The following is a 25,187-nucleotide window of genomic DNA, read 5'->3' as shown; positions in this document are numbered from 1 at the left end:
GACTTGAAATGCGCGAGAACGATGCTGGTGCATCACAAATATTTGATTGCGCCTGCCGCTTAGATGTTTCGTGGTTGCCTTAGGTTGGCCGTGCACGAGCATGCGCTATTATGCTTTATGTTTTAACTTCCTATACCAAGTGATCAGATATTGAACAGATTTACCATTTCATGCTGCTAATACAGAGACACCGGTTTTCTTTGCTGAAATAAAACCGATATAAGCAAAACAGTTCACAACACATACACACACCACGACTGATAATGTGCGTACACCGCGGCTTATAAAACGCGTCACATTTTCGCGCCCCCAAAAGATATTTCCGCCTATTGTAGTTACCGATGCACCGAAAGGCTTCCCTGCCGACCTTATATGAACGGACACGGCGTAAATTTCACAGAGTAGGATCTAAAACATCAAGAAATCGTTCTGCAGCACGCGATAGCAATACTTTCAAGCAGCGCCGCGCCGGATCACCTAAGCCAGAAAGGAGGAAAGGCTCTCCGCGCGCCCTATCCCCCTCGCCCGATGAAACGGTCTATAGGAGGCAACGGTACGAGTCGCAGATCGCTTTAGCCCAGACTACACGTACACTTGCCAACATGCGCAAGCACGCGTCGGCGCATGCGCAGACAGTGCGGCACGGCTCATGCACATGGAGAAGGTAAAAAAACTAGAAGGTAGTGTCATGTGATTCTGCTAGCCTCGGCAAGCCCACTTCCTCTAAGTCCGCCCCTCTCGCTCTCCAGGACTTGGTGCGTGGTGTCTTGTACGTAGGAATAGGCCCACATTGTTGCTGAACCATTCACGATTGTTTTGTACATGGTCGATTAGTGGCATACTGGTGCCTGCCATCAAAGGCATAGTTTCCTACAATATAATAGAAGAAACTCTGGCACTGCAGTCACTGACCCACCATGCGAATGGACTTGTTTGATCTTCATGCATGTGGATTCAGACGTTCTTGTGGCTTTGTTTATTACACTTTATGTGCCTTCACTGTCGTAATTTTCAGAGTACTCTATACTGTTCGAAGTGCAGAAGACACTGCAAACACACACAATCGCTGCTAATTGCAGCAATTGAGCTTGTCAAGGTGGCCAAGTCGAAATACACCAAACGTCTCAAGGCACTAGCATGCCCACAATAAATTCATAAAGGCATTTCACATCGCTTGTCGATGCATGCGTGCTTGACGCAATGGTTTCAATATCGGGCTTCTGTGCTTAGAGGTCCTGTGTTCGAATCCTGTCATCATACGGTTTTAATAATGTTTAATTATTTATTACGCAGTACATATCTGAAAATGAGTTTACAAAGTCAAAAAGCCGCTTGAAGCCAGAAGGACGAAGTTTACGGAAATCCATATTTCCCATTATTCCCATGCTGGTTCAAGTTCTCCCACAGCACCTCCCATAGACACTAGCGCCAGGGTTCTCGAGTATTTATTGTATGAAACTATGGTCAAAAGTATGGAGGCATGTAAGAAGCATAATGCGTGGGTTTTTGCCACCACAGGCTTCGTTTTTCGCTTCAAATGCGTTGCCTTGAAACGTGGAAGACAGGGGAGCGAGATCCATGCCAACATAATTTTCAAAGCATCACTTGCGCTTACCATCGCAGTTAGTCGGCGCTCTCACCTCGAAACACATCCAGAGTATGCCTGAGCGTGGTTTATTGTTTCGTCAAACCAGGTGTTGTTTACCATAAACTCCAGTACATATTGCTCATTCTTGTTTCGCTGTCCTGCACCTACATAGGATGAGACGAGATGTTTCCAGGACAGTTATTTGCCACGCGTTTGCTTACTAAAAGGTTCCGCTGGACATTTTTCGTTGTGAAAGAAATAGAAACAGCATTACCCTCTACTTTAAACGCCGAAATCGTCGCCTTTCCTTGAGATTTACGTGCTTATTTTGTAAGAATGTGTGGTGCTACATGGTGAGACACGGCTATTGAGTTCTCACCAGTCTTTTGAGAGGAAAAGGCATTGAGCAGAACAACGGTGTCGACTGGGACCATCTGCCATAACACTGGGATCATCATCATCATCATCAGCCTGGTTACGCCCACTGCAGGGCAAAGGCCTCTCCCATACTTCTCCAACAACCTCGGTCATGTACTAATTGTGGCCACGCCGTGCCTGCAAACTTCTTAATCTCATCCGCCCACCTAACTTTCTGCCGCCCCCTGCTACGCTTCCCTTCCCTTGGGATCCAGTCCGTAACCCTTAATGACCATCGGTTATCTTCCCTCCTCATTACATGTCCTGCCCATGCCCATTTCTTTTTCTTGATTTCAACTAAGATGTCATTAACTCACGTCTGTTCCCTCACCCAATCTGCTCTTTTTTTATCCCTTAACGTTACAACTATCATTCTCCTTTCCATAGCTCGTTGCGTTGTCCTCAATTTGAGTAGAACCCTTTTCGTAAGCCTCTAGGTTTCTGCCCCGTAGGTGAGTACTGGTAAGACACAGCTATTATACACTTTTCTCTTGAGGGATAATGGCAACCTGCTGTTCATGATCTGAGAATGCCTGCCAAATGCACTGGGATAGCACGGCCTTAAATTTAATCGGGGGCCCCAACTCACCAGTCTATTGTTGGGCCGTAGGGCACAAGACGAATTTTTTTTACATAGAAAAGCAGTCGCTGTGGACTCTGGACGCTCCATCGACTGTGTGCACATGTTTGCAGGGGCGAAAGACGTCACTGTTTCCCAGAAGATTCCCCCAAACCCAATGCATCGCCATCAAAAGGGCGGCTTGGTTGCCTTCACATGTTTGCAGGGTGAAAGGTTTCCTCGTTTCCCTGAAGCCGCCCCAAAACGTGACCAGTCGTCCTTGACGTGGCCCTCGCGGGTTGTTGGGCACAGTGCCGCTCAATTAACCGGCACCTTCGTTCCATACAGCTTTGGCACCTGTCTGCTGCTTGCTTAAGCAGCGAGCCACATGGTGGTTCGGTGCATTACCTTACTGACATAACAGAGACTCGACTGCTTCAGAAACTTGAATTCCTTCCCTCAACCTCGGCATGCGTTTACACCTACTATGTGCGTATATTCTAAAAGTCCTGCAGCAAACGCAACCAAAGCGAGCCGACTAAATCTTCCACTTGCCTATCACTTGAGGGCCTATTTCCCATCATACCATTCCAATAAATTTTTTATGACTATGCTTCAGGATTGTCACATGACACTCCGTCAGTTTCTTCCTTCCTCTGTGCTCGTACATGTCAAAACACAGCGTGATCTCGAACCTCTAAGTTATTGTGACCTTGCGCTGCCTCGCATCAGCGGACCTGGCTACGCAGCTACGAAGTGGTACATTCAACTCTCAGTGAAGCAGATTTATATCATGCAAGAAAGTACTTAATTTTTCCTATTTGTGCTGACCTAATAGTTCTAAAGATATAACAAGTATGTTTATAGATATTGAAGATCTCTGAAACAATGTCGATAACAAATTACGAAGTGGCGTCTTCCAAGGCGTCTATGAGTGAGCCTGGTGAGCGCACTGTTTTAGCAAATGCCGACCACCATTCCTCGCGAGGCGCAGCAGGAACGAGGCGTGACAGGAGCATGGCGCATAGACGCGAGCTTGTGCACAACCACAAGCGTACGTGTGGTCTGGCCTTTTCAAGATACGAGCACCCGCATGGCATATGCAGCAGCCGCCAGTAGTGGCAGGCTGTCCCAGTTTGACCAAGGCTGGCCTTGAAGGTCAGATTCACGGAACCAGGTGTTTTCTGTGTTTTTACCTGTAGTAGGCGAGCTGTCGCTCTAATAGTGTGCGCCCAGAAAACGGTGAACTATGTATTTTAGCCGAAGTTATCAAATTCTAAAGTTGCAATTTCACAAATGTGAATTTTTCTTTATTTCTAGAAGATCTTACAATGCTGCAGCCATTCTAGAACACTAAATCATAGCTTTCATGCACTCTCCGTCTCACCAGTATTCAGGCAAAAAAAAAATGAAATGAAGAAACCTGAATTAGTAACGGGATGCAATGCAGGTCCCGAAATTTGAATTGAAAAAAAAAAACACAGAAAAATGAAAATAAAAACAAGAACTTGAAAAATATACGTTTCAGGCATCAAAACTAGAAAATAATGTTTGCAATAGCACAGAAAGCCCCTGGGAAGTAATCTGAAGCAGGCTTTTGTCTGCGCTTCTTTACAGCTGCCTGCGATGCTGCTGAGGATACATGCTTTCTGTACCAAGTCAACTGCAGAAAACTTTCTTGACTGCTCTCTAGCTGCCTTTCCACATTTGCTGTAGCTGCAGCTCATGCAGTCCAAATGACTTATGTTTTCTAAAGTTGAAACACATAACAGCCTCTGCCACAGCTGTCTCAAGAGCAAAAATTATGCATTTCTTGTCCTTTCACAATGCCTAACTGGAATTCAGAGTCTGCCCTCTGGCACCTCTGTAGAAGCTTCTTGTCTAGCAGATTCTAATGAACTAAACATTGCACATTGCTTACAGCCTCTGGCAAGTTGTACTTGCTCTCTGGTGGAGGCTCATTCCTTACAATGGCTGCATTCTATTTGCACCACGAATCAGGGCCATGGGGACACAAAGGCTGTGGTTGAGTGTCTTGTCAGTAGCCATACCGTGATGGCATGACACCAATATACTGCAGTGTGCACATGGTCCACATTTCCAGAATTGGGCTTGAGAGCCTAACCATAGTAAGCTTGTCAGCTTGGTGATAAAGTCATTAGTCAGACAGCCTTTACCACTTATTGGCCCTTTTCACAGAGATCCTGTGGGCACTGACACTTTTGATCACGTGGTCACGTGTCCATTCCTTGCCTCAGCTGGCCCGATTGCCTGTGTTTACAATTGATGTACATGACACTGCTGTGGCTTTGCAAACCTCTGTTTTGGTGGATATCATAGAGTGTGACTGGGTGGACAACATGCGACGCCTTGGCTACAATTTCAAAGGGCATGTAAGCAGTTTTCGAGCTCATTATGGTTTGTCCAAACAGCGTGAGCTGTAGATACTGTACTTCCAATGAAAGCAGGGCTAATAATGTACACCAGGCTATCATCTCTATTTTTCCGAGGAGTTGAATCACTGTCAGTGTGTTTGGCTCTTCATTCTTTATTTAACAAATATTTTTAAGCAGTGGCCCATCACGTTTCTGACTCAGTAATGTTCCCAGGACAGTCACTATCTGACTGCTTATTTTCTGTCGCTCCTGGACGTGCTCAGTTGCGATAGATTTGCTCTTGCTGACCACAAGGGTTGTTACGCAGCTGTTCTATACGTTGCCATAGCTCGTAGCAAAAACATATCGCTAGTCACTTTCTTACTGTGTGCATCATTATGAAACATTCAGCTTCGAACCGTAGTGTGCTGTCAGTGTAGTTGCAGTCACCCATGCTTTGGAGCATTAATTAAGGTGTGCGCCTGTTCACTACGTAGGCGATAGAGTGAGTGTTAGTTTGCAAGCAAATTGGATTGGATGTGTGCAGATACCATGTGAGAAACTACAGTGAAACCTCGTTAAACCGTAGTTGGCCGGAGCTCGGAAGAAGTACATACTAAACGGTAGTACTGTTTAACCGAAATAGCACGAGATCGCCCACTTACCTGTCGAAAACGGAACTCGGAGAGAATGCGATGAAAGGGGAAAAAACATGCAGTACTTATTCACTTCGCGCGACAAAAGTGTTATTTTCATCTGATGCCGCGGCGGCCTAGCACGACGACAGCCGCCTCAAACTTACTGAAGCTGCGTGCCAGCTTTTCAGCCAGCCCCCTCTTCTCGCCAGACACTCGTATGGCAGATTCCTTGTTGGCGTTATGTATTCTCCGTGCACGCACGCAGTAGTGCAGCAGAAGTCCCGGGGCGCCTTTTTCAGTGCCGGGTTCCGGTGTTTGGAATACTTTTCGTTTGGAATAGAGTTACGTTATCACGCTCCTGTTCTCGTCGCGACAATTGCATTCATGAGGCTGATGTAACGCGCAGCTTCTGCCAATGTTGGGCCTAAATCGGCCGTGCTGTCGCTTTCCGTGTCATCCTCATCACTGTCGCTAGTCGACACTTCGGTAACAACCGAGGCAACGATGGCAAAAACTCGAACCTCGTAGCCGACATCTCTTCACATTCGCAGCAACGCTGCCGAGCAACTTCGCATTTTAAATTCCACACACCGTAGTCAACAGCAGATCCCTGTCGCGTGCCAGCACTGAATTTTTCGTGTCACGTTCGACAGAACGGACAATGTCAAATTTTTCTTCTACGCTGAGCACCCGGTGTCTTTTTTATCCGAGCTTTGGCATGACGAGAGTCCTCACTAGCACGACGCCACAACGCTCTCTGGGACGGCGTCGAAATGATGTTGATGTTAATGTGGCTTCACGTGCAAACGCATAGGGTGCTTGGAGGCCGTTGTTCCTATCTCTGAGGCTTGTTGTTCTGCCGGCCGCCCGGTGAAGACGCACCACCGTGTTTGCGCGACGAAAAGTGGAAACTCTACGTTTTAACCGACACGGGCACAATAAGCTGGTACGGTTTATGCGGATACAAAACACATTATGTTCAATGGCTGCTGAGTCCGGGATTTGACTTTACTACTTTTAAAACGCAACTACTGTTTAAGCGGGTACGGCTTAACGAGGTTTTACTGTATATGCGAAGAAGCGGCACTACTCCCTTTGTCGTCATATAACAAGCAGTACTCACTCGTGCAGACATCGAAAGTGCCAGCTTGTTTCTCTATAGAAAACTGCTATGCGGAACGGGTCAATACGCCCTCCGCTCACCCCTTTGTATTTTTGTACAAGGTTCCACAATTCAGTCCCTTTTCCCAGTGTGTGAAGCTATGCACATTCGTGTCACTGATGGCATTGTATGACTGGCTGTCACCATCGAAGAGCGTGATGGGGTATCCGAGGCCGTGAAGTAAAAGGGAGTGCTGAAACAAAATCATTGCCGCCTCTAGTTCCCTCTGGCCAGCCTTGCACAAGGTGTTCTTTTGGCACGAATGTGGCGATTTCCAATCAGCTTGTTCAGAGCTATCTGGTTTTGAGCCACATTCGCAGCCAAGGCACCAATTTGACAGAACCACATATCTAGCACATACCCAGAAAAAACCTCTACCACACTGGCCACTCCTATATGGGAAGTATGTCCGCTAGTGCGCCAACTTCTATCAAAAGACACTGCAGTGTTCCCTGGATTACCGAAATTGAAGTCTTTGAGAAAGTACTTGACAACAGTGGCACATTTTGCCAAATGACTGGTCCAGTAGAAGCATTTGTTACTGTTGGATTCAGCGCTGTTTCGTTCGTTCCGAGCCATGCTATCCAGTTCCTGGGGGCACAGGCTTGACTACCAGTGGCCCGTTCTATAGCCTCCAAGATTGGTGCACACACCCTTTAAACAGAGAGCGCGCAACATCCTCCAGTCTCGGAGGCAGCACTTTTTCTTGTTTAGTTCTTTTTCTTGGTCAGCACTGTCATCATAAACACTTAATGCGGGATCTATTATTATTCATTTTTTTTATTTTAAAGTTTCAGTTGCTATGTGCATGTGGTGTGTCCACAGAGCAGATATGTCTCGGAGACAACATCGCATCTTTGTGTGTGTTTCTGCATCTTCAGATTTGTGTGTTCGGCAGCACCTCCTCTGCGCTCACGAGAGCCAAGTGGTGCGAAGAAACATGGCTCGTTTCTTTGATCTCCATGGCGATCTCCAGCAACGGAGGTCACAGATCACCAACGCAGTGATCCTGTCGTCAGATTGTATACGGATACCACGTCATTTTTGTGCAAATACAAGTAAATCTGATCGCCTCCAAGCACAGTATTATGCAGAGCATTATTGGACATATTTTTAAGCCACTCTAAACATAATGTATTTTATTTTTCTGGCTGAAAGAATTGTTCAGACTGTTCAATATTTCCGACTATTGTCGGTCTCCGCGAGGTCCAAAAAATCGGTTGGCAACTGTAGAGAATGCACTCCACACGAGCGAAGCGTTCCCATGTTCCTGCTTTCTTTCTGAACAATGAGCGACACAACCGATGGAAATGCTTCGTCTGCTGCTGCTAAACGAGCTGTCTGGCACCGCCCCCAAGAGCATCCTGTCGCTCAGAACCAAATTCTTTGCCACAATATATCGTGAATTCAAAACACCCCAATAGCGGCACTCAAATTTAGCATTAGAAAGCACCGTAATCATCAGTGAAACTATTAGTTTCCAAGACCCATGTGCCCAGACTAAATTCTGTTAACACGTATAATGCCACAGGAAAGCACAAGGCCGGCCACTAACTGTGGTCTCTTCATGGCACGCTCACCTGGCAGTGTTGGTGTGTAGACGGTAAGCAGCATTCCACCACTCGGCCTGTGGCCCTGTGCACAGCTGCACACCCACGTGAGGAGGGAGGGCCAAGGGCCCCTGCGAAGGTCGCATGGACTTCCGGCCTAGTGACTGAGCCGCACAGTACCGTGCCGCCTCTAGGAATGCCAATGTATCCATCTGACTCAACGTCTCAGCTGCCCCGGAGTTAAATGCATGTGGCTCCCGCTGAAGCCTCTCGAACACTCTCACCTGGACAGACAAAATGCATAACAGCAGAATGAAAAACAAGGACATGTTCCAAACCATCTTGATGCCTTTGATAATTGATTGGCAGTTGCCAGCTTACCTCAAAGAGGTACTCAGTGCCCTTGGACTTCTTGTCTTGTATTGAACTCCAGTGCAGAGCCAGCCAGACAAGATGGTTGAGAGATGAAGGGTGCAGCCATTGTGCCTCTGCACAAGGATTTATATTATTTATTATTATTTATTTTTTATAATTTATTTATAATTAACGAACAAAACATGACAAAAACAGGATTGCAAATACAGACTGCATATACTACAACCAGTTTGTATTTTATTTGCATCAACAATAGTTCTGCAAGTCTAACAAGCTTGAAGACCAGCCCACCTTAGTTAAGAACAGAAACAGTGCATGCATACAAGATAGGGAGAGGAACACTAACTCGTTTGTGTGCATTGTTTCCGTTCAAATGAAAAATCAGAAAAACAAGCCTTGCCCAACTGCTTTGGGATTTCAGATTACTGTACACATGGTAAAGTACTAACAAGCTTGAAGACCAGCCCACCTTAGTTAAGAACAGAAACAGTGCATGCATACAAGATAGGGAGAGGAACACTAACTCGTTTGTGTGCATTGTTTCCGTTCAAATGAAAAATCAGAAAAACAAGCCTTGCCCAACTGCTTTGGGATTTCAGATTACTGTACACATGGTAAAGCATCACCACGTGCCTGCACTTCAAGTTACGTGGTTTCACTGACATCTGTGCCTAGCTGCTACTCATTAATTTAAAGCCTGATGAACAATCCATTTCCGATGCTAATCTATGTGCGCTTAAGAGAGGCTCCATTTAAAGAGCAGCACGCACAAAGTACTTCACTTGAAGGAGTTGCATCGTCGACCTCCATTTTCAAGAATACTAGCTAGCTAACCCAACATAATGAAGCCTAACAAAGTCATAGGCACCCTATGGCTCTGGTAGCACCTCTGGTAATAAATATCAACACTTCACCCATAATTGCCTTTTATCTTTACATCATCTGGAGCATGGCAAGTGCAAACAGGCCTCTTAACTGCATTTTTCATTACGTGTTTAAGTAAGCCTATAATTTCCAAGAATGATTCAATTTTTCAAGAGCAAATAAATGAAGCACGAAATAGTCTTTGGTATCCCTAAAATGGTGCTGAAGGCTCACTTTTTCGGTTAAAATGTGCATTATAAGTTACGAGCACAAGAATTTTACAATTATTGAAAATTTCCAATGAACAGATATTGAAATGTTGCACTGTATATGTCATTCTCTTGAGGGGTGCCACTCCCTCACACTTCCCACTTCCTGGACAAAGAACGATAAAAAACTACCTTTTTCTTCAAACATTAAAAAATACAATACGCAATACCTATTTCCATGATTTTCTGCAACTTGCCACACTGGGAGGCACAAAATTTTATTAACACAATAACATTAGAGACTGCATGCACTTTGTATGTCTGACGAAGAATGAGGGGTGATCCCAAAGGCAGCGCAGTCTAACAAAGCGCGAGCTGTCACCAGAGAAAAATACTGGACACTGGCATGCGACGCATGTCAACATTGACATGAGTGATGCATGCGAGCGGCCGGGGCCTGATGGTTAGAGCAGTGGGCTGCCTTGCTGGATAACACAGGTTCGATTCCACCATCGGTCTCTCACTTCTTTATAGCGTTATAGGAAGACTTCACTTACTTTAACCCGTCAGGGTTGCTTAGTGGCTATGGTGTTAGCCTGCTAAGCACGAGGTCACTGGATCAAAACTCGGCCATGGTGGCTGCATTCCGATAGCGGAAAAATGCGAAAACACCTGTGTAATTAGATTTAAGTGCACACTAAAGAGCCCCAAGTGGTCCAAATCTTCGGAGTCCCCCACTACAGCGTGCCTCATAACCCAATCATGGTTTTGGCACATAAACCCCAGAGTTGTTTTTTCACCTACTTTTGAAGTATCACAGTCCCCCGACAAATAAATATGGGCAAGTCTCGAAGACATTGCAGCCAAACACAGTGTCTCAAAGTGCTAGCTGTCATAAGGAAAGAATGCAAAAATAGAAAACTTGAGTTATGCTGTGTGCACAAAAGCAAGACAGTGTACACGAAATTGCAAGTTTGTAAGAGACGGGAGGTATAGAAAGGTCACAATGGTAAACAAGAATGAGCAAGCTTTCCCGTGACGAACGCCCATGCAGCTGTCAAAAAATCCCAATCATCACATTCTGAGTATGCTTCGCATACTTAGAAAGTTAATTGTAATAAGTTACAGCCTAATTTTTTCGTACCTTGATCATGCTCCTGAAGGGCTGCAAGGGTGGGAAACTCAAAGGCACACTTGACAAGAGTTGGGTCATGGAGAAACCATGATGTAGTGCCTTCTCCATCAAAAAGGCTCTTGTAAATTTTCTTCCGCACCTGAGAAAAGAGACAAAGAATTTATGTTTGTTTTTTCTCCCACTTTCATATTGTATGCATTTGCCATAAACGGAGCACCTTTATAGTCCTTTGTGGTATAGGCATCTTGTTCACTTAATGCAAACATACGCTTCCTACTCTTAAAATTGCTTGTGGAGCCCAAAACTTAAGAGTGGCCCATAAGTGCCCATTTGGGATCACTTCTACTGTGGCCACACTGCTTACGAAGTCTAACATGAAACTCAGCTTTGCAGCAAGTGTAATAATGAGTTAAAAGAATCGTGCTTGTAGTAGGCATTACTTACTGGCACTGTTGATATGTTACACATGTTGAAGCATTTTGACAATATCCATGAAGTTAACTGAAATAACTGCAAGAGTTATTTCAGGTAGCTAGTTCTGTGGCAAGGCGTATGGGCCCTAAGTGCTGGAACAACCCATAAAAGTTACTGCTTTAAAGGTAGGCTATGTATGAATCCTTGGGTGGGATTATAAGAGGGCCACATGTAAATCACAAGGGCAATGTAAGCTGTTGTGCTTACATTTTCGTTTCACAAAGTGTGGCACCAAAATCCACAGCGCACTGTGGTTGTACGAGGTCACTAGATGCTGGCGGCATCATAGCCATCGTAGTATGAGCAAATTCCTGATGCAGTAGTATGAGCTGAGGTTCCCAAATTTTTAGGCTTTCTAGAACCATGCCCGCTTCCAAATAATTTCGCAGGGACTGTTCCCCATACAATTCCAGCAGATACCTCTAGCAAAGAAATTAGTCCTGACATTCTTTTTGTGAAAAAGTGTGTCTGGAAAAGGCTGACAGCAAGTGGTTCTGAAACCAACTAGCATAAAATAGCATCCCGATTCTAAACAAAATGGCAGTCAGCTCATGATAAAGGTATCATTCAGTGCTGGAAAGTTGCATGACATCCAGATTCATTGTGTTCGTGAGTGAATTTGTCACAAGATGCTAGAAACAGCTGGTATGTTCACCCTGTCACAAAGTCTGAAGAGCACACAATCTGGTGAACATCAGTTGTGTGCAGAAGCTTTGTAGTCCAACTTGAAAATGCTTTACTAGTGCGTAGCTCCTAGCAACTACTGTCAAACATGCCGATTGCTTCCGAGCATATTTAGAAAAGGTTTAAATTAAAAGCTTAATTTGCTTATCCCTATTGTGGGGGTCACACCCATACTCTTGGGCCAAAGGGACAACACAGTAGTGCAAATAATCACAAGGGCATTTATGGCAATTTTCAGAGACTAATGCCTGCTAGCTTAATTGCTATCCACAGAACGTGCAGATGGGAGCGCTACAAATCTAGCAAGCCCGACTCACCGCGACTGGATGTAGAGTGAATATATTTGCCCTATGCTGGACACCAACAACTGGCTGTTCGCGTGTGCAGTCATGCAAATGGTGGCATATTCGAACGATCATATTCGTCCATTCCAGGGTCCTGCTTCTAGGCCTCATGAGACTGTCGCAGAAGCATGGATCGGCGCACGCGCGGAATGATCGCACCACTTTCCGACCCCATAGCCAAAAAGGAAAAGCCTTCTCCCTTTTATGCCCAAGTAAGCCCACCGTTAGGCAGTGTTAGCAGCGCAACACTCACACCACCTCTCGCACTACTGTGCAACTACACCAACCGCCACCATAAGGCCACATGGCGAAGCCGGATTACAAGAGAAGGGAGCCATACGGAGAAAACAAAATCAGAGGACGTGCGAGAGTCGTGCATCCTCACACTATAAGGCAAAACTTTCTTCAATCGTGCTGTCCGGATCCGCCAAATGCCAGTTACATTAGACAAGCCCTAGAGTGCAAACTACAACAAATGTGACGGTGCACACATAAGGAAAAAACACTGCTGGCATCAGACCAAAACAAAGAGTTGCAACAAAGCAACATAGTACAACTACTACTTTCACTCTGAAAAAAAAAAAAAGAACATGCAAACATCTCAGACATTTTTTCTCTTTACCTTCCCACCTTTTATGCCACATGCACATGCACATGCTACTGCATGCACCCCCCCCCCCCCCCCAACGTCTGCCCTATACGTAATTTGCACACACACAGTGGCCAAAACCCACAGAACGGTGGTGCGTCAGCCTGGGCTACCTTTGTCAGTAGTACAAGGTTCATCCACGTGAACAAGGTCAATTGAAATAACACAATGCGGAACAGCAACAAAAGCAGCACATATTTTGGAAAGGTCAAAAGTAGGCACTAGGATCGCGCCAATTTACCACCGGAAGGCAAGCAGATCGTACTGGATAAGTGGCGACGAACGGCGCCAGTTCAACAGTCGTCAATCTAATCGACAGATGAAATCTCAGGACCAATTACATGATAAGCCACGCATATGAAGAAGTGGCATGCATTTCATAACGGTTTGCAGCCAGTTACTGCAAAAGTAGTGGCAAACTTATGCCACAAACACACTGCCTTGGCCATTAAGCCTAATCAGTGTTACTTCACCGAGTGTGAACAGTTTGGCACCAAATCAATGCAGTCCTGTTTGCAGCAGCTGCATGACAGTCTGAAAGCTGAGAAACGACTTCGCAAACAAAGCAAGTGTATGGAATGTCAATGAATTTGCTCACGGCCACCATATTTATGACACACCATGTGGCAGTTGTTCTCAAGGCTGTTCATAAACACACATTGGTGTTTTTTGTGGCTTCGGGCAACACGTCACAAGACTAGCTTTGGATTTACACAGGAGGCATGAAAGTGCCATGCGACTATAGGACACTTCTCACCTGGCTGCATACATTTGGGCAACTCTCGCGTAAACATGCCACCATACTCCTAATGTAGGAATTTTTCACAGCTGTCAAATCAACGCAAGCCTGACAAAAAGGCACCTTGTATATCGACACAAACCTCACGCAGTAGACCAGCACCAAACTAACAATGGGCAAGCACAGAACGATGATCGAGCCACATGATGTGCAGCCTGTGATTTCACTTGTAGTGCAGATTGGCCTTACGATAACCCACCTGCCTTACAGATGGGAAAGCTGTTCAGTACTTCTGAGGAAAAGTGATAAGCAAAACTTTATGTGAAATACAAGAGTATCCTAAAACATAGGACCACTTAAACTGAGGTATTCAGCCACAAATTCTTTAGCTTTAATGGGTAAAAATCATTTGATTCTATTCAACAGACGTTCTATAATTAAAGAATATATATATTATGCCAACCTTCTTACACCAAAACTGATCTGTAATCAGTGCTGTCATACTAATTTATAGCTTCCTTTAATTAGAGTAGACCGTACTGAATATTTTTATTTCTGTGCACCAAATGCTAGGAGACTTGCTAGGAGACTTCCAAGCACGTGAAGCACGGTCTTTTCTAGCACAGTATTTAGATTTCGTGTAAAATTTTCAGCTATTCTATTTTAAATACAGGCTTTCTTTCTTGATTCAGCTTAATCTTTAATTTGGAACTTACTATTCGGTATTTGCACATCCCCAGTAATTGGAGTTGATTACAGTCGACTTCCATGCATTCGATCCTGACAGGACCAACGAAACTAGTCGAACTATTCGGCAGAAAAAATGCCAAAATACACCGTTGATTCACTTGACAGTATTTGCCTTTGAACCTAGCTTCACCACAATACAGCCATTTTGTGCAGTGAAGAATGATAAGCGAGAAAAGGTCCCACAATTATGGGACATTGTACATGTTCCTTAATTTGCACGCATACATGTGCTCTTTTCAGTCACAGTATGAGCACCGAGATGCCTAATAAGTTTACTGACAGGCCTTCAGAGTTTTGTATAGATTTCCACTCTTTTGTTTGCTTTAAACGTCACCTTGATTTTCAGAGTTCTTTCATCTCACTGCCTTCCTTTTCACTAGCTTTAGCAAAAAACAAATGGTGTTTCACCGTTTTGCATGGCGCATGCAAGTGCATATAATTAAGAAATGCGTACTAGGCCCTGTTAACGGTACCATATGCAAGACACACAGGGTGGGCGAAACGAGGGCTCAACTTGCCACAGCAACATAGGAAACAGCTCTGAATGGCTGCCAATACGCTTATCAGGCATCTAGGTGCTCATGCTGCTACCAGAGACAGTGCATGTGCATTTATATAATTAAGAAATGCGTACTACATCATATAACAGTGGGTCCTTTTTAATTATGATATGCTTCATTGCACAACATGGTTGTATAGTTGCAAAGCTGACTTATGAAGTTTAAATTAACCGGCGAAGGCCAATTTCGAGATGAAAATAACATAAGTTTAGGAACATAGAAATCTATGGGCACTAGCTGGGACCTTTGGCCAAATCAAACTAACAGAAAAACTGAATCAACTGGAGTCAAATTAACTGAAGTCTACTATACAGACACCTTTCTCCAGTCTGACAAAACCTGAATGAACAAACTTTCACTGTACTGCTCCAGCTTTTGATACACATTATGATGAAGTGCACAAGCAGTAAATCACACAAATTTAATAAAAGACACAGCCCACAGATAAGCATCAACAAAGAATGACCAACCTCAGGTGTGCATGCTTCTTGCTTGAGATCAGACAGCCAACGAGACTTGCTTTCAACTTCACAGAGAACATGCACTATGTGACCTGTGCACAAGGAAGAAAGTTGTTTTCAGAAAATGTTTTAAAACCTTTAATCTAAAAAGCTAACATTCTTTTGTTATTGTCTCAAGTGCAAGAAAAAGCAGCTACCTTAACAGCTAGCAGTGTCTGTCGCTAGTCGCCGTTTGTTATTAATAATCACAGTGCAAACACAAGAGCTGGTATGTCATAGGCTGCAGCAAAATTTTAAAACCCAGTGTTATGGCCAGGATATAAGTGCACTGAAGGTTTAATAAAATTTATTGCACTGACATTTGCTGTCGGTGCGAAAGTTCTGTCCCTCAGTCAGGTCGTCACAATAAAATCACCCCATTATGCGAAGTGTATATTTTTGTTCTTGTTGAAATTATTAAATCAATCTGCAAACAATGACAGCAAAATTTATCTGTTTGTTGGATATAAGTGCAGACGACATCTAAAGTCAGCCTTGACAGTGCACAGCTGACGTGAACTTTCAGCTGCTCTGAAAAAATATGCATAAATAGACCCACCATAACCGTCCATCAAATGTGATAGATCATGCAATGGCATGCAATGCAGAGATAACTGGCCAACTGTGGCAGCAGGCAAACACATTTAATGTATGCCATGCAACGTTGATAAGGAAGCTGACCACAAAGCTGACAAATGCACTCAATCACGAGCATTTGCGATTTTACTCACTAAGTCACTGCAAGTCTGAACCTTAATAAAAACTATGAACAAATGCTGCTGGGCATTGCACTTACATTTGGGTGCACATCTTCATGTACTTTGATAAGGCTGTCACACATACAAACAAGAAATCTGACTATGCTAGCACACATGCAACATATATGGCACAAGAAAAAGTTGGGTCAAAAAAACAGCCAATGTTCTACTGTAGGCAATGCCCAAAATGTTACATCACTTCCCACTTCATGGCACGACAATGACCATGAAATAAGAGTATGGAAATTTAGGCCAACTGTGAACTAATACAAAGAAAATTGCCATAAGACGTGTTGTAAATTTAAGAGAGCCATAAATGCTTGTGAAGTTTAAAATACATTAGGATCTTGATATGAATCTCGGGACGGAACAAAATTCGTATCACCCAAAATTCATATGTAACGCAACACCATCGGGAAATTAAGGGGGGAAATTGCAATATTTCTTTTTTGTATGAATTCTAGGTCCTTCCTTCATCTCATGGAAAAATATTTGCAAAATATACGAGGCAGAGTTTGAGAAAATTGCACTTTTTTGGTGTGTTGTCTTCAAAATTGGGAAGAAAATCTACATTCAGAATGTGCTATCACACCGCTCACTGCACGAGCGCTGCTTTCCGTTGACGTAGCGCCGCCGTCTTGGTATTGCAGCAAACACGAGAGGTCAGCGATTCAGATAGCCACGGCACTGCATTTCTCCATGCAGAAATAAAAGTAAAAAAAGCAAGCACAAGAAGAGAAATCTAGCCTTCCAATTAGTTACAGCAGTCACGTGGCATGCAGGGAGCGCTAACATTGGCTAACGCGAATTTGAGTCACTGGCACGCCTATTTCCCACACATTTTGGCAGCAGCGAGCTGTGCACTTCGCCTGTTGTAAGAATGACACTTCCAAGAGCTGCCTGGTTATCTCGAGTGTCTTTCGTTGCTGCATCCTAGCTGCTGCCTGATGGTGGTCTGGACACGATTTGAGTAATGACATGATTTGATTTGCAGCAGTGAAGCTACTTCGTATTGTGCGATCTGACGGATGAAAAGGTAGAAAAGTTTCGAATTGTCATGGACCGTCAAAGACGACAGGAGGCCTGGAGTAAAGAGATGAGGACAACCATGGAAGCGAATGTCGCCAATCTTGATGACACGGGCAGACTTCGTAGCGTATGATTGCTGGCTCCTGATAAAGTTACAAGGCATCTGAGAACAGCCAACGAGTTGCAAGATACTGCACAAAAAAGCCCCCCCCTCTCTCTCTCTCTCTCTCTATGGGAGGGAATGGGGGAGTCAAGGTAGAGCGACGTAGGTCACCCTGTCAACAGGAATGCAACCAGTGCGTTGGCAAGGCCACTCTACGGGCCTGACAAAAGCCAGCTCCACCGGATCACTCACCGACTCCACCAAAGATCACATGTTGGCTTGAATCTATTATTGTGAATCTGGTATTGTGAAGCTTAATCCAAGAAATTACTTGCACTCATATGTGACATTAGGACACAATCCACACTGCAATTTCATCTTCTACAAATACAGCTAAAAAATATCATAGCACTGAGGATGCTTCATGCATGACATGCACAAGATTTATTGGCCTCCATGCCATGAGTACAAGCAGTGTTTCAAGGACAAAGCCACTTGCCAAGCCAATTATGACAGAGTGTTGGCACTGCAGAACTAGTTTCTCACTAAATTCTAATGTATGCATCATTTTCAGTAAGCATTCCCCAGAGGAAGATGTTAGAACTGAGTAGTTACACAAGCGCCAGTAGCAATTAACGTGGTCTTGAGCAAACTCCGCTGGCCCAAGGATGAGACGTTTAGTTCAATCTGCATCTCTGCCTGGAACACATTGTGGTGAAGCCACTATGGTTTCCTAATGAAAATGGCACTCACCAGTAACCGAGAGCCGGTGGTGAGCTCGAAGGAAGACATGACGGTAAAGCCTCTGCCTGGCGGAGTCAAGCGCCAGAAACCAAGTCTCCTGTGATAGGCCACTTGGAGGCCGCAACGAGTGGGCACTCAGCAACAGGGCCGCAGCCCAGCTGCGAGCTTCTTGCCAGTTGTAACTCTCCTGCAAGTCAAGAAATATTTTCTGCATTTTATGGCCAAACATAAAAATCCACAGAGTTTAGTTTCTCACGCTGATAAGTATTGACATGAGTACTTATTTACCTTTATCGGCTGATTGCTTTCCATCAGCTAAGAAATGTTAAGTGTTATCGGTCAGCGTAAGACGCATCTACATGCATATTAAGTTTCTCTAATGTTTTCGATGGTTGTATCCGTTGTCTGTTGTCACCAAAGCTTGTGTGATCTGATTGTATGTGTGACGCAAATTATGTAGTAGTTTCTTGAAGACATGCGGCCCCAGCAATTACACCAGAACCTTCGACGAGTCACATATAAAAGCCAACGCACTTGAACTGCTGATCAGATTTTCGACAATTGCCAACTGAGCTTGCCGCTATCGTTGTGCTTCAAGTGTACCGTTCGCGATTCAGTTTTTGCTTCTGTGCTTTTCACCCTCACTACAACATGAAAATATGCAACAATTCTTTATCAGTTTAGGAGATAGATAAATTTACCACTCTTTTTCTGGAGACAATAGAAAAAAAACCACGTATAGCAGAAAGCTAATATTATTGCATAGGTATATACTAGATCACTCAATAACTGCACTGCTGGAAGAAGTTTTCAAATCAAATCAAATCGGTCATTCTGCAGATGATCAAAGTTCAGTTTTTGTAGCATGACTATTGAGAGGAACAAAATCTAATCTGAAAATACATGGGCAGAAAATTAAAAATATGCTCATAGCACTATCTGGTATACTCATACTAATTAGGCTTTCTGATAAAAGAAATTATAGCTCCAGCTATTTTCGATCATGAGATATCGCTCTAGTAATCATGAGATAACAGCTGATCATGAGATAAACTAGTACAGTGAGCAAAAGGCATGTTTTGAGAAAAACTGCTGTTTCAGCATCTACTTCAGCTCATAAATGTACATAGCATAAATTGACACTGCAGTTAAAATAGTGATCCTAAAAGCACAATCAACATTCTATTTTTTTTATATCCCTAGGGACAGTGAAAATTCCACAGGCACGTCTGAAACGGCTATGAAGGCCTGCCAGTGCATTCATTAAATGTTATCAGTGCTTGGTACTGTGACAGGAGATTGCGTGTACATGTGTGTAAAATATAGCAGGTGTTGTGTGACAGGCCCCTTTGCACAGATCGTATGCTCTAGCGCAATACACTGCATATACGTGACCACACAACATGCCCGTATTACGGCAAAGCAGACTTTCGGGAACCAGCAGCATGCAAAGCAGACACTTTCTGCAGTGTTTTTCAATGCTTCAAAGCCACCAGTGGGGATGACAAAGGTGGAGCCAGCGCCATTGGTGAGAATGGTGCATTCTTTCAATATAAGCATTTCACCTATTTTCGGTCTGCCCTAGGAAGATTTTTAGGCAATACCGGTAGCTCACAATTTCTGATTACAGTACTTACCTGGTTCTAACACACACCATTTTTTCCCAAGAAGATTGGGCCAGAAGTTGCCTCCGCAGTGTAATTGGATACAATACCAGGGCAAAGAGAAAATTATTCCAATCAGCTTTTATTCCAGCTCTACCATACGCCCTGCCCTTTGTCATAGGTCAAAATTGCTCGAGCACAGCCTACGTGGGCGGGCCCTTTGCTGCGCTAAGTCTTGTAGAGAGTTTGGCAATCTCACCTTAATAAACACAAAAAGTGCATGACCACAATGGCGACGATTTGCTTTCAGGGATGATGCCATTTTTATTTGTTTGAAAGCATTTTGTTGGCAAGAAAACAAACACATTTACTGCAAATATTTTCTTAATTTTATCTCATTACATTTTGTTATTGTAATTTTGGGAAACAATGTTAGAGAAATAGAAATAGAAGCACCCCCTAGATCACTTCAATCTGAACATAATAATACCGAATTTGTCACTGTCACTCAACAACATAGAAAAAAAGCTCCATGAGGCTAAGTGCAGTGTGCACAGTGTGTGCGTGCAGTGTATGCAGCAATACTAATGAGGTTGTTTTGTAGCTAGCATTCCTCGCGAGAATGGCCATACTAAATGTTTGACTGTTCTCTCTCGAAAAACTGCCAAACACTTGTTATCGTACGGCTATGTACTGGCCCTAGAACAACAATGAGAAACTACATTTACCACTTCGTGTGCCTATTCCCGTGCCCTGCACGCTAAAGAAATAAAAAATTCATAAAGGTGCATCAGTTAGTTTTTGTTTTATAAAAATGTGCAAATTACCTGCTCAAGTGTCAAAGCATTCATCTTCTATGGAGCGAAAACAGCATCCCGTTGCAAAACTCACCACGGTCGACGATACACGTACGGTACTGACGTCGGGTTCAACCAAAACCATAAGCCATGGACACTGTCTCACGTCGTTCACACTTCTCAATGCTGCAAATGTGCTGTCCGTGCTGCTGGTAACATTATAGACACTGCTAGTCTCTATTACACAGCGTAATCTAGATACACTAATACCTTGCTAACTCAAAGTATTAAAAACCGGAAACAATTTGAAGATAAGCAGATTTTTTAGATAAGCAATATTGCAGAAATTGCAGTGAAAAGTAGACTTCTTTTTAAAAATTCACTAGTGACCATCTTTTCAACAAGCTTCTGAACTGTAACGTGAACCTGTTTTTTGTGACCAAAAAAAAAAAAGGAAAAGGAAATGAAACTGCCCTCATTTTCAGGTGCACCCGTTAGTGGCGACCTAAAAAAAAGAGAAGTCCTTTACAGCACCGCGCATCTCATTCTTTCATACAGGAATACAGCTTTCTCTCATTTGGAAAAAGATATACTCCCAATACACTAAAGTGGTGATAAGTAAACAAAGTCGCAGTTTCGCCCGAAAGGTGAAACATCGGTTATGATAGCAAATTAGTAGGTGAAACATCGCTTACGATAGCAAATTAGTAGACAGATACACGAAAAGTAAGGATAGCAATTTTATCAGCCGTATAAACTTTTAAACATTCGCTTACTAACTAAATTAACAAGCATGGTGTCATGCTCGCGCAAGCAAGCATGAACACGTCTCGCGCACTGATCACAGAAACTATATCAAAACGGAGTGGGAAAGTGCAGTAGTAGGAGCGAGGGAATTGACCTTTGTGTGGCCTCTCGCTTCGATGCGAACTAAGCGACGAGAGCATAGCGCAGGACACCTAGATGCATAGACTCTTGTCTCCGTCCAGATCGCTTTTAAAGATAAGGGCCCCGCAGCCGTCGGTGTAGAACGCGTCTCCTGTTTGCGCCAGACATGCATACAAGTTTCGAGAACCCCGAACGCTCGTGATACGGCCCGTTTTCCATCAGTCTCCGCACATGTGATCACTTTCCTTTCAATTGCACCACCGTGATGAACTCAGCATGTCACTGCAGTGGGCACTTCCATGCTGACGGAGCAAATGCAGAAAACGGGAAGACGGTTGGTGCACTAACCTAAGCCAAAGGCTAACCACATGTACTACAGCACATGGAGAAAGCTACGGCGGCTAGGCTCGAAGCACGTACGAGGCAGCCATTTTGAAATGTTGATGGCAGTATGGTAACGCAGATTTAGTGTTGTACTTTATTCTAACGTGCACGCAATTTTTGGACCCATTTTATAGGAAAGAAAGTGCGCGTTAGATCCGAATAAATACGGTACTTGTGAATGCTCACGTGGTCAGGAGTGGTCTGAACTCATGCGTCGCGCAGGCCACTGCCAGCGTATGACTACGCAACGCACGTGCCACAAACTTACCTAGAATGGTGCCACAGAAAGCGATGTGAGCATTCACAAGTACACGCTATACGAGCTGCATGTACGGTAACGCATGCGGCATGCGCACTTTTTTTGTACATTGCGTAAAATAAAATGAAAATGGAAATCACAACTCCAATGATAAATCACGTGCATTGAATAAAGCAAACAAAACTGCATCAAGCATGCTATATTGCAGGGACTGCCTCTGCACACGTCTCTCCCATCACATGACACACCACATTGTTGCTTGACAAAGTTGTTTTGCTGCTAGATTGTAATTTCACATTCAAGGAAAGCGTCAGCCTTGCGGTAGGTATGGCCAGGGCGTGGCAGCCTCGTGCAAAGCTTGTTAAAATAGACCGGCGGCGGAGATTTTGTTCCATTCTCAGTCAAGATTGCAAGGTATCTGCAATTTGCCCCAAAAATACTCCAAGATAAAGAGCAATAAATAAATGGCACGTATGGGAAATAGTTCGATGCCACAGGAAATTTCAAATACAGATTTTTGTAGATATGGCAGTTCGGGTTAACGAGGTATTGCTGTATTGCTCATGCAAAACGAGTGTTTTCCCAAAACTTCCTTTTTTCCTGCAATTTTGGCCCTTATAGGAACCACACCCCTTCAACCGTTTCAGCATCACTGACATAGTGGTACATTTATGTCCTTGTGTCCCACCGTGGTGCTTTTCACATTCGTTTTGTAGGTAGGACCAGAACAAGAGTATTTGTCATTATCTGTGCCATATTTTCATTTCTACACATGCAAAAATAAACTATTGTGTTCATTTTACAATATTCAAGAAAAAAAAAAACGACACTGAGGATGCACCACTTTCAAGAAAACCAGACACTGAAAGGGTTAAATACAGTAAAACCACATTGCACCCTTTCTTAAAGGACTGCAAGAAAACAAAGAAAAGAAAACATACCAGTTGGGAGAACACAACAGCAAGGAATATATCAATGTTGTTTCACTGTATGTGGTTTGATCTGACAATAAATTAGTTGGTAGTTTGCACTTCTAGTATGTTTTCCTTCTTAGTTGGTGTCCCCCCCGCCAGCGTTATTGTGGTAGACAGCACAAGAACAATGAATGTACACCAACTAGCCCATAACACAACTGGGAAAAACAAATTCCACATACATATGTGTACACCGCGTCTGAAGTGGCTATGACAATAAGAAAAAAGAAGAGGAGGACCAACTAGTTAAATAATGTGATGTCACAACGGACAAATCACTATGAACATTCTGAAGGACTCCTACAGTCCTGCACACATCAATTTCACATACTGTATATTGTGCTATCTTTAGAAATGGGCTGACAACGAGTAGTGCACTGTGTTTGCAAGACGATAACCAGGAGCCACACACACCTTCCAGGCCCTTTTGAGAAGTAAAGTGGCCATGTGCAAGTACAGCTGGCCGGTGACATGATGTAGCACGAAGTCCCAGGCCCCACCACGCGTCCATTTCTTCTTATGAGCCTTGTCCAGCAAGCCATCCAGCCTGGGCACAAGTAAAATTTATACAATGCCCTATATTTCACATATACCTGGTGAACATGCATACTAAATGGAACCTCAGCAATCACTTTATTAACACATTCAAGAAGAAAACAAAACATTTAAAAAAGGAATTTTGAGAACCGCCATATTTTAATGTCAAAGTTTAGCACACCTGTCTAAGTATTACGCACTAAAGAACCGCATGATTGTGCATCATCTGCCCATGATGGAAAGTCTACAGACTACAGCGCTGACAATGATACCACACTTTTCTTATTGCCTTGCACACAAGCAGTGCAGTCTCTTACACTTCAGGCTTCACCAAGGCCCAACAGTGGTGCTCACAGTACCGTGACAACACAAAGGTTGTAAGGAAATTCTCTCTTTGATCTGTTTTTTTTGTGTGTGTGTGTGTGGTACTATGACTTGCTAATTTCTGGTCTCAGACAGAGCAACTGTTCAATGCAGGAATTCTGTAAAGATGGCTCATTCTTTAATAATACAGAATAACCATCAAATATTTCATACAACACACAAGCTTACGTTAAATTCCACAGACAAGTTTAGTATATGATTTAGTACCAGTACCGTAAAACACACAAAACAATATATCAGATAAACAAATGTTTTTTCCCAAACCCTTTCTTTCACCCCTTTAAGACAACTAGACTGTGCCGTAGCATCGTGATGAACTATGCACGTCTTTGCAGTGGGCACTTCCATGCTGATAGAGCAAATGCAGAAAATGGGAAGACAGACGGTGCACTAACCTACGCCAAAGGCTAAGCTCATGTACTACAGCACATGGAGAAAGCTACAGCAGCTAGGCTCGAGGCACATACGAGGCACGTACGAGGCACATACGAGGCGGCCATTTTGAAATGCCGATGGCGATATGGTAGCGCAGATTTAGGGTCGCACTCGATTCTAACGTGCACACAATTTTTGGACCCATTTTATAGATAAAAAACTGCATGTTAGATTGGAGTAAATACGGTACATATTAGTTCGCAAAAATGTCCATCAAAAATCATATCACCGCAGCATAAAAATTTTAACTGATTCTGAAAGTGTGGTGCCTGTACTAACTACTGGGTGGCCTTAAGTGGAAAAGAAACGGCTCCAACAAGTCAAAATCGGCTATCTAAAGCATCGATCACTATTAACGGATTTGAATAAGCATGGGAACGAAAGAATTAAAGTGGCTTGAAGATTTTCGCCATATATAGAAGATCTGCGTGCCTATTAGCAACTAATCAGCCCAATCTTTGCACATGCTTTGCACTTGAACCAATTTAAATACTAAGGAGTAGTGTTTATGTTACTCAAAAAGAGGATAGAAGGGAGGGGTTAGTAAAATGCACAGCAAATAAAATGTCCACGAAAAAAATTGCAAATGGAGTCAGACATTCTCAAATACAAATAAAAAGGAAATGCATACAGAATCAAATATTTTCGAATATGAGCTATTTCTATCAACTGATAGCAAGTCAGTGGTATGAGGCCCGAACTCTGTCCCAAATGAGATT

At 43.6% G+C, this 25,187-nt stretch overlaps 1 protein-coding gene across 1 annotated transcript in view; it reads right to left on the bottom strand.

Annotated features, from left to right (window-relative positions):
• LOC135901764 (E3 SUMO-protein ligase RanBP2-like) overlaps nucleotides 1-25,187 on the bottom strand; it is a 163,117-nt gene that overhangs the window by 108,053 nt on the left and 29,877 nt on the right. The window contains exons 10-15 of the mRNA XM_065431613.2: nucleotides 23,527-23,659; nucleotides 18,216-18,393; nucleotides 15,543-15,625; nucleotides 10,882-11,011; nucleotides 8,671-8,777; nucleotides 8,320-8,573 (exon numbers count right to left, since the gene is read on the bottom strand). Of these exons, the coding sequence (XP_065287685.1) occupies nucleotides 8,320-8,573; nucleotides 8,671-8,777; nucleotides 10,882-11,011; nucleotides 15,543-15,625; nucleotides 18,216-18,393; nucleotides 23,527-23,659 (885 nt within the window). The remainder of the gene's footprint in view (nucleotides 1-8,319; nucleotides 8,574-8,670; nucleotides 8,778-10,881; nucleotides 11,012-15,542; nucleotides 15,626-18,215; nucleotides 18,394-23,526; nucleotides 23,660-25,187) is intronic.

The sequence above is a fragment of the Dermacentor albipictus genome, chromosome 1 (assembly GCF_038994185.2).
Source record: "Dermacentor albipictus isolate Rhodes 1998 colony chromosome 1, USDA_Dalb.pri_finalv2, whole genome shotgun sequence".
In the NCBI taxonomy this organism is placed as follows: domain Eukaryota; kingdom Metazoa; phylum Arthropoda; class Arachnida; order Ixodida; family Ixodidae; genus Dermacentor; species Dermacentor albipictus.
This window is presented reverse-complemented; position numbering and strand designations above follow the sequence as displayed.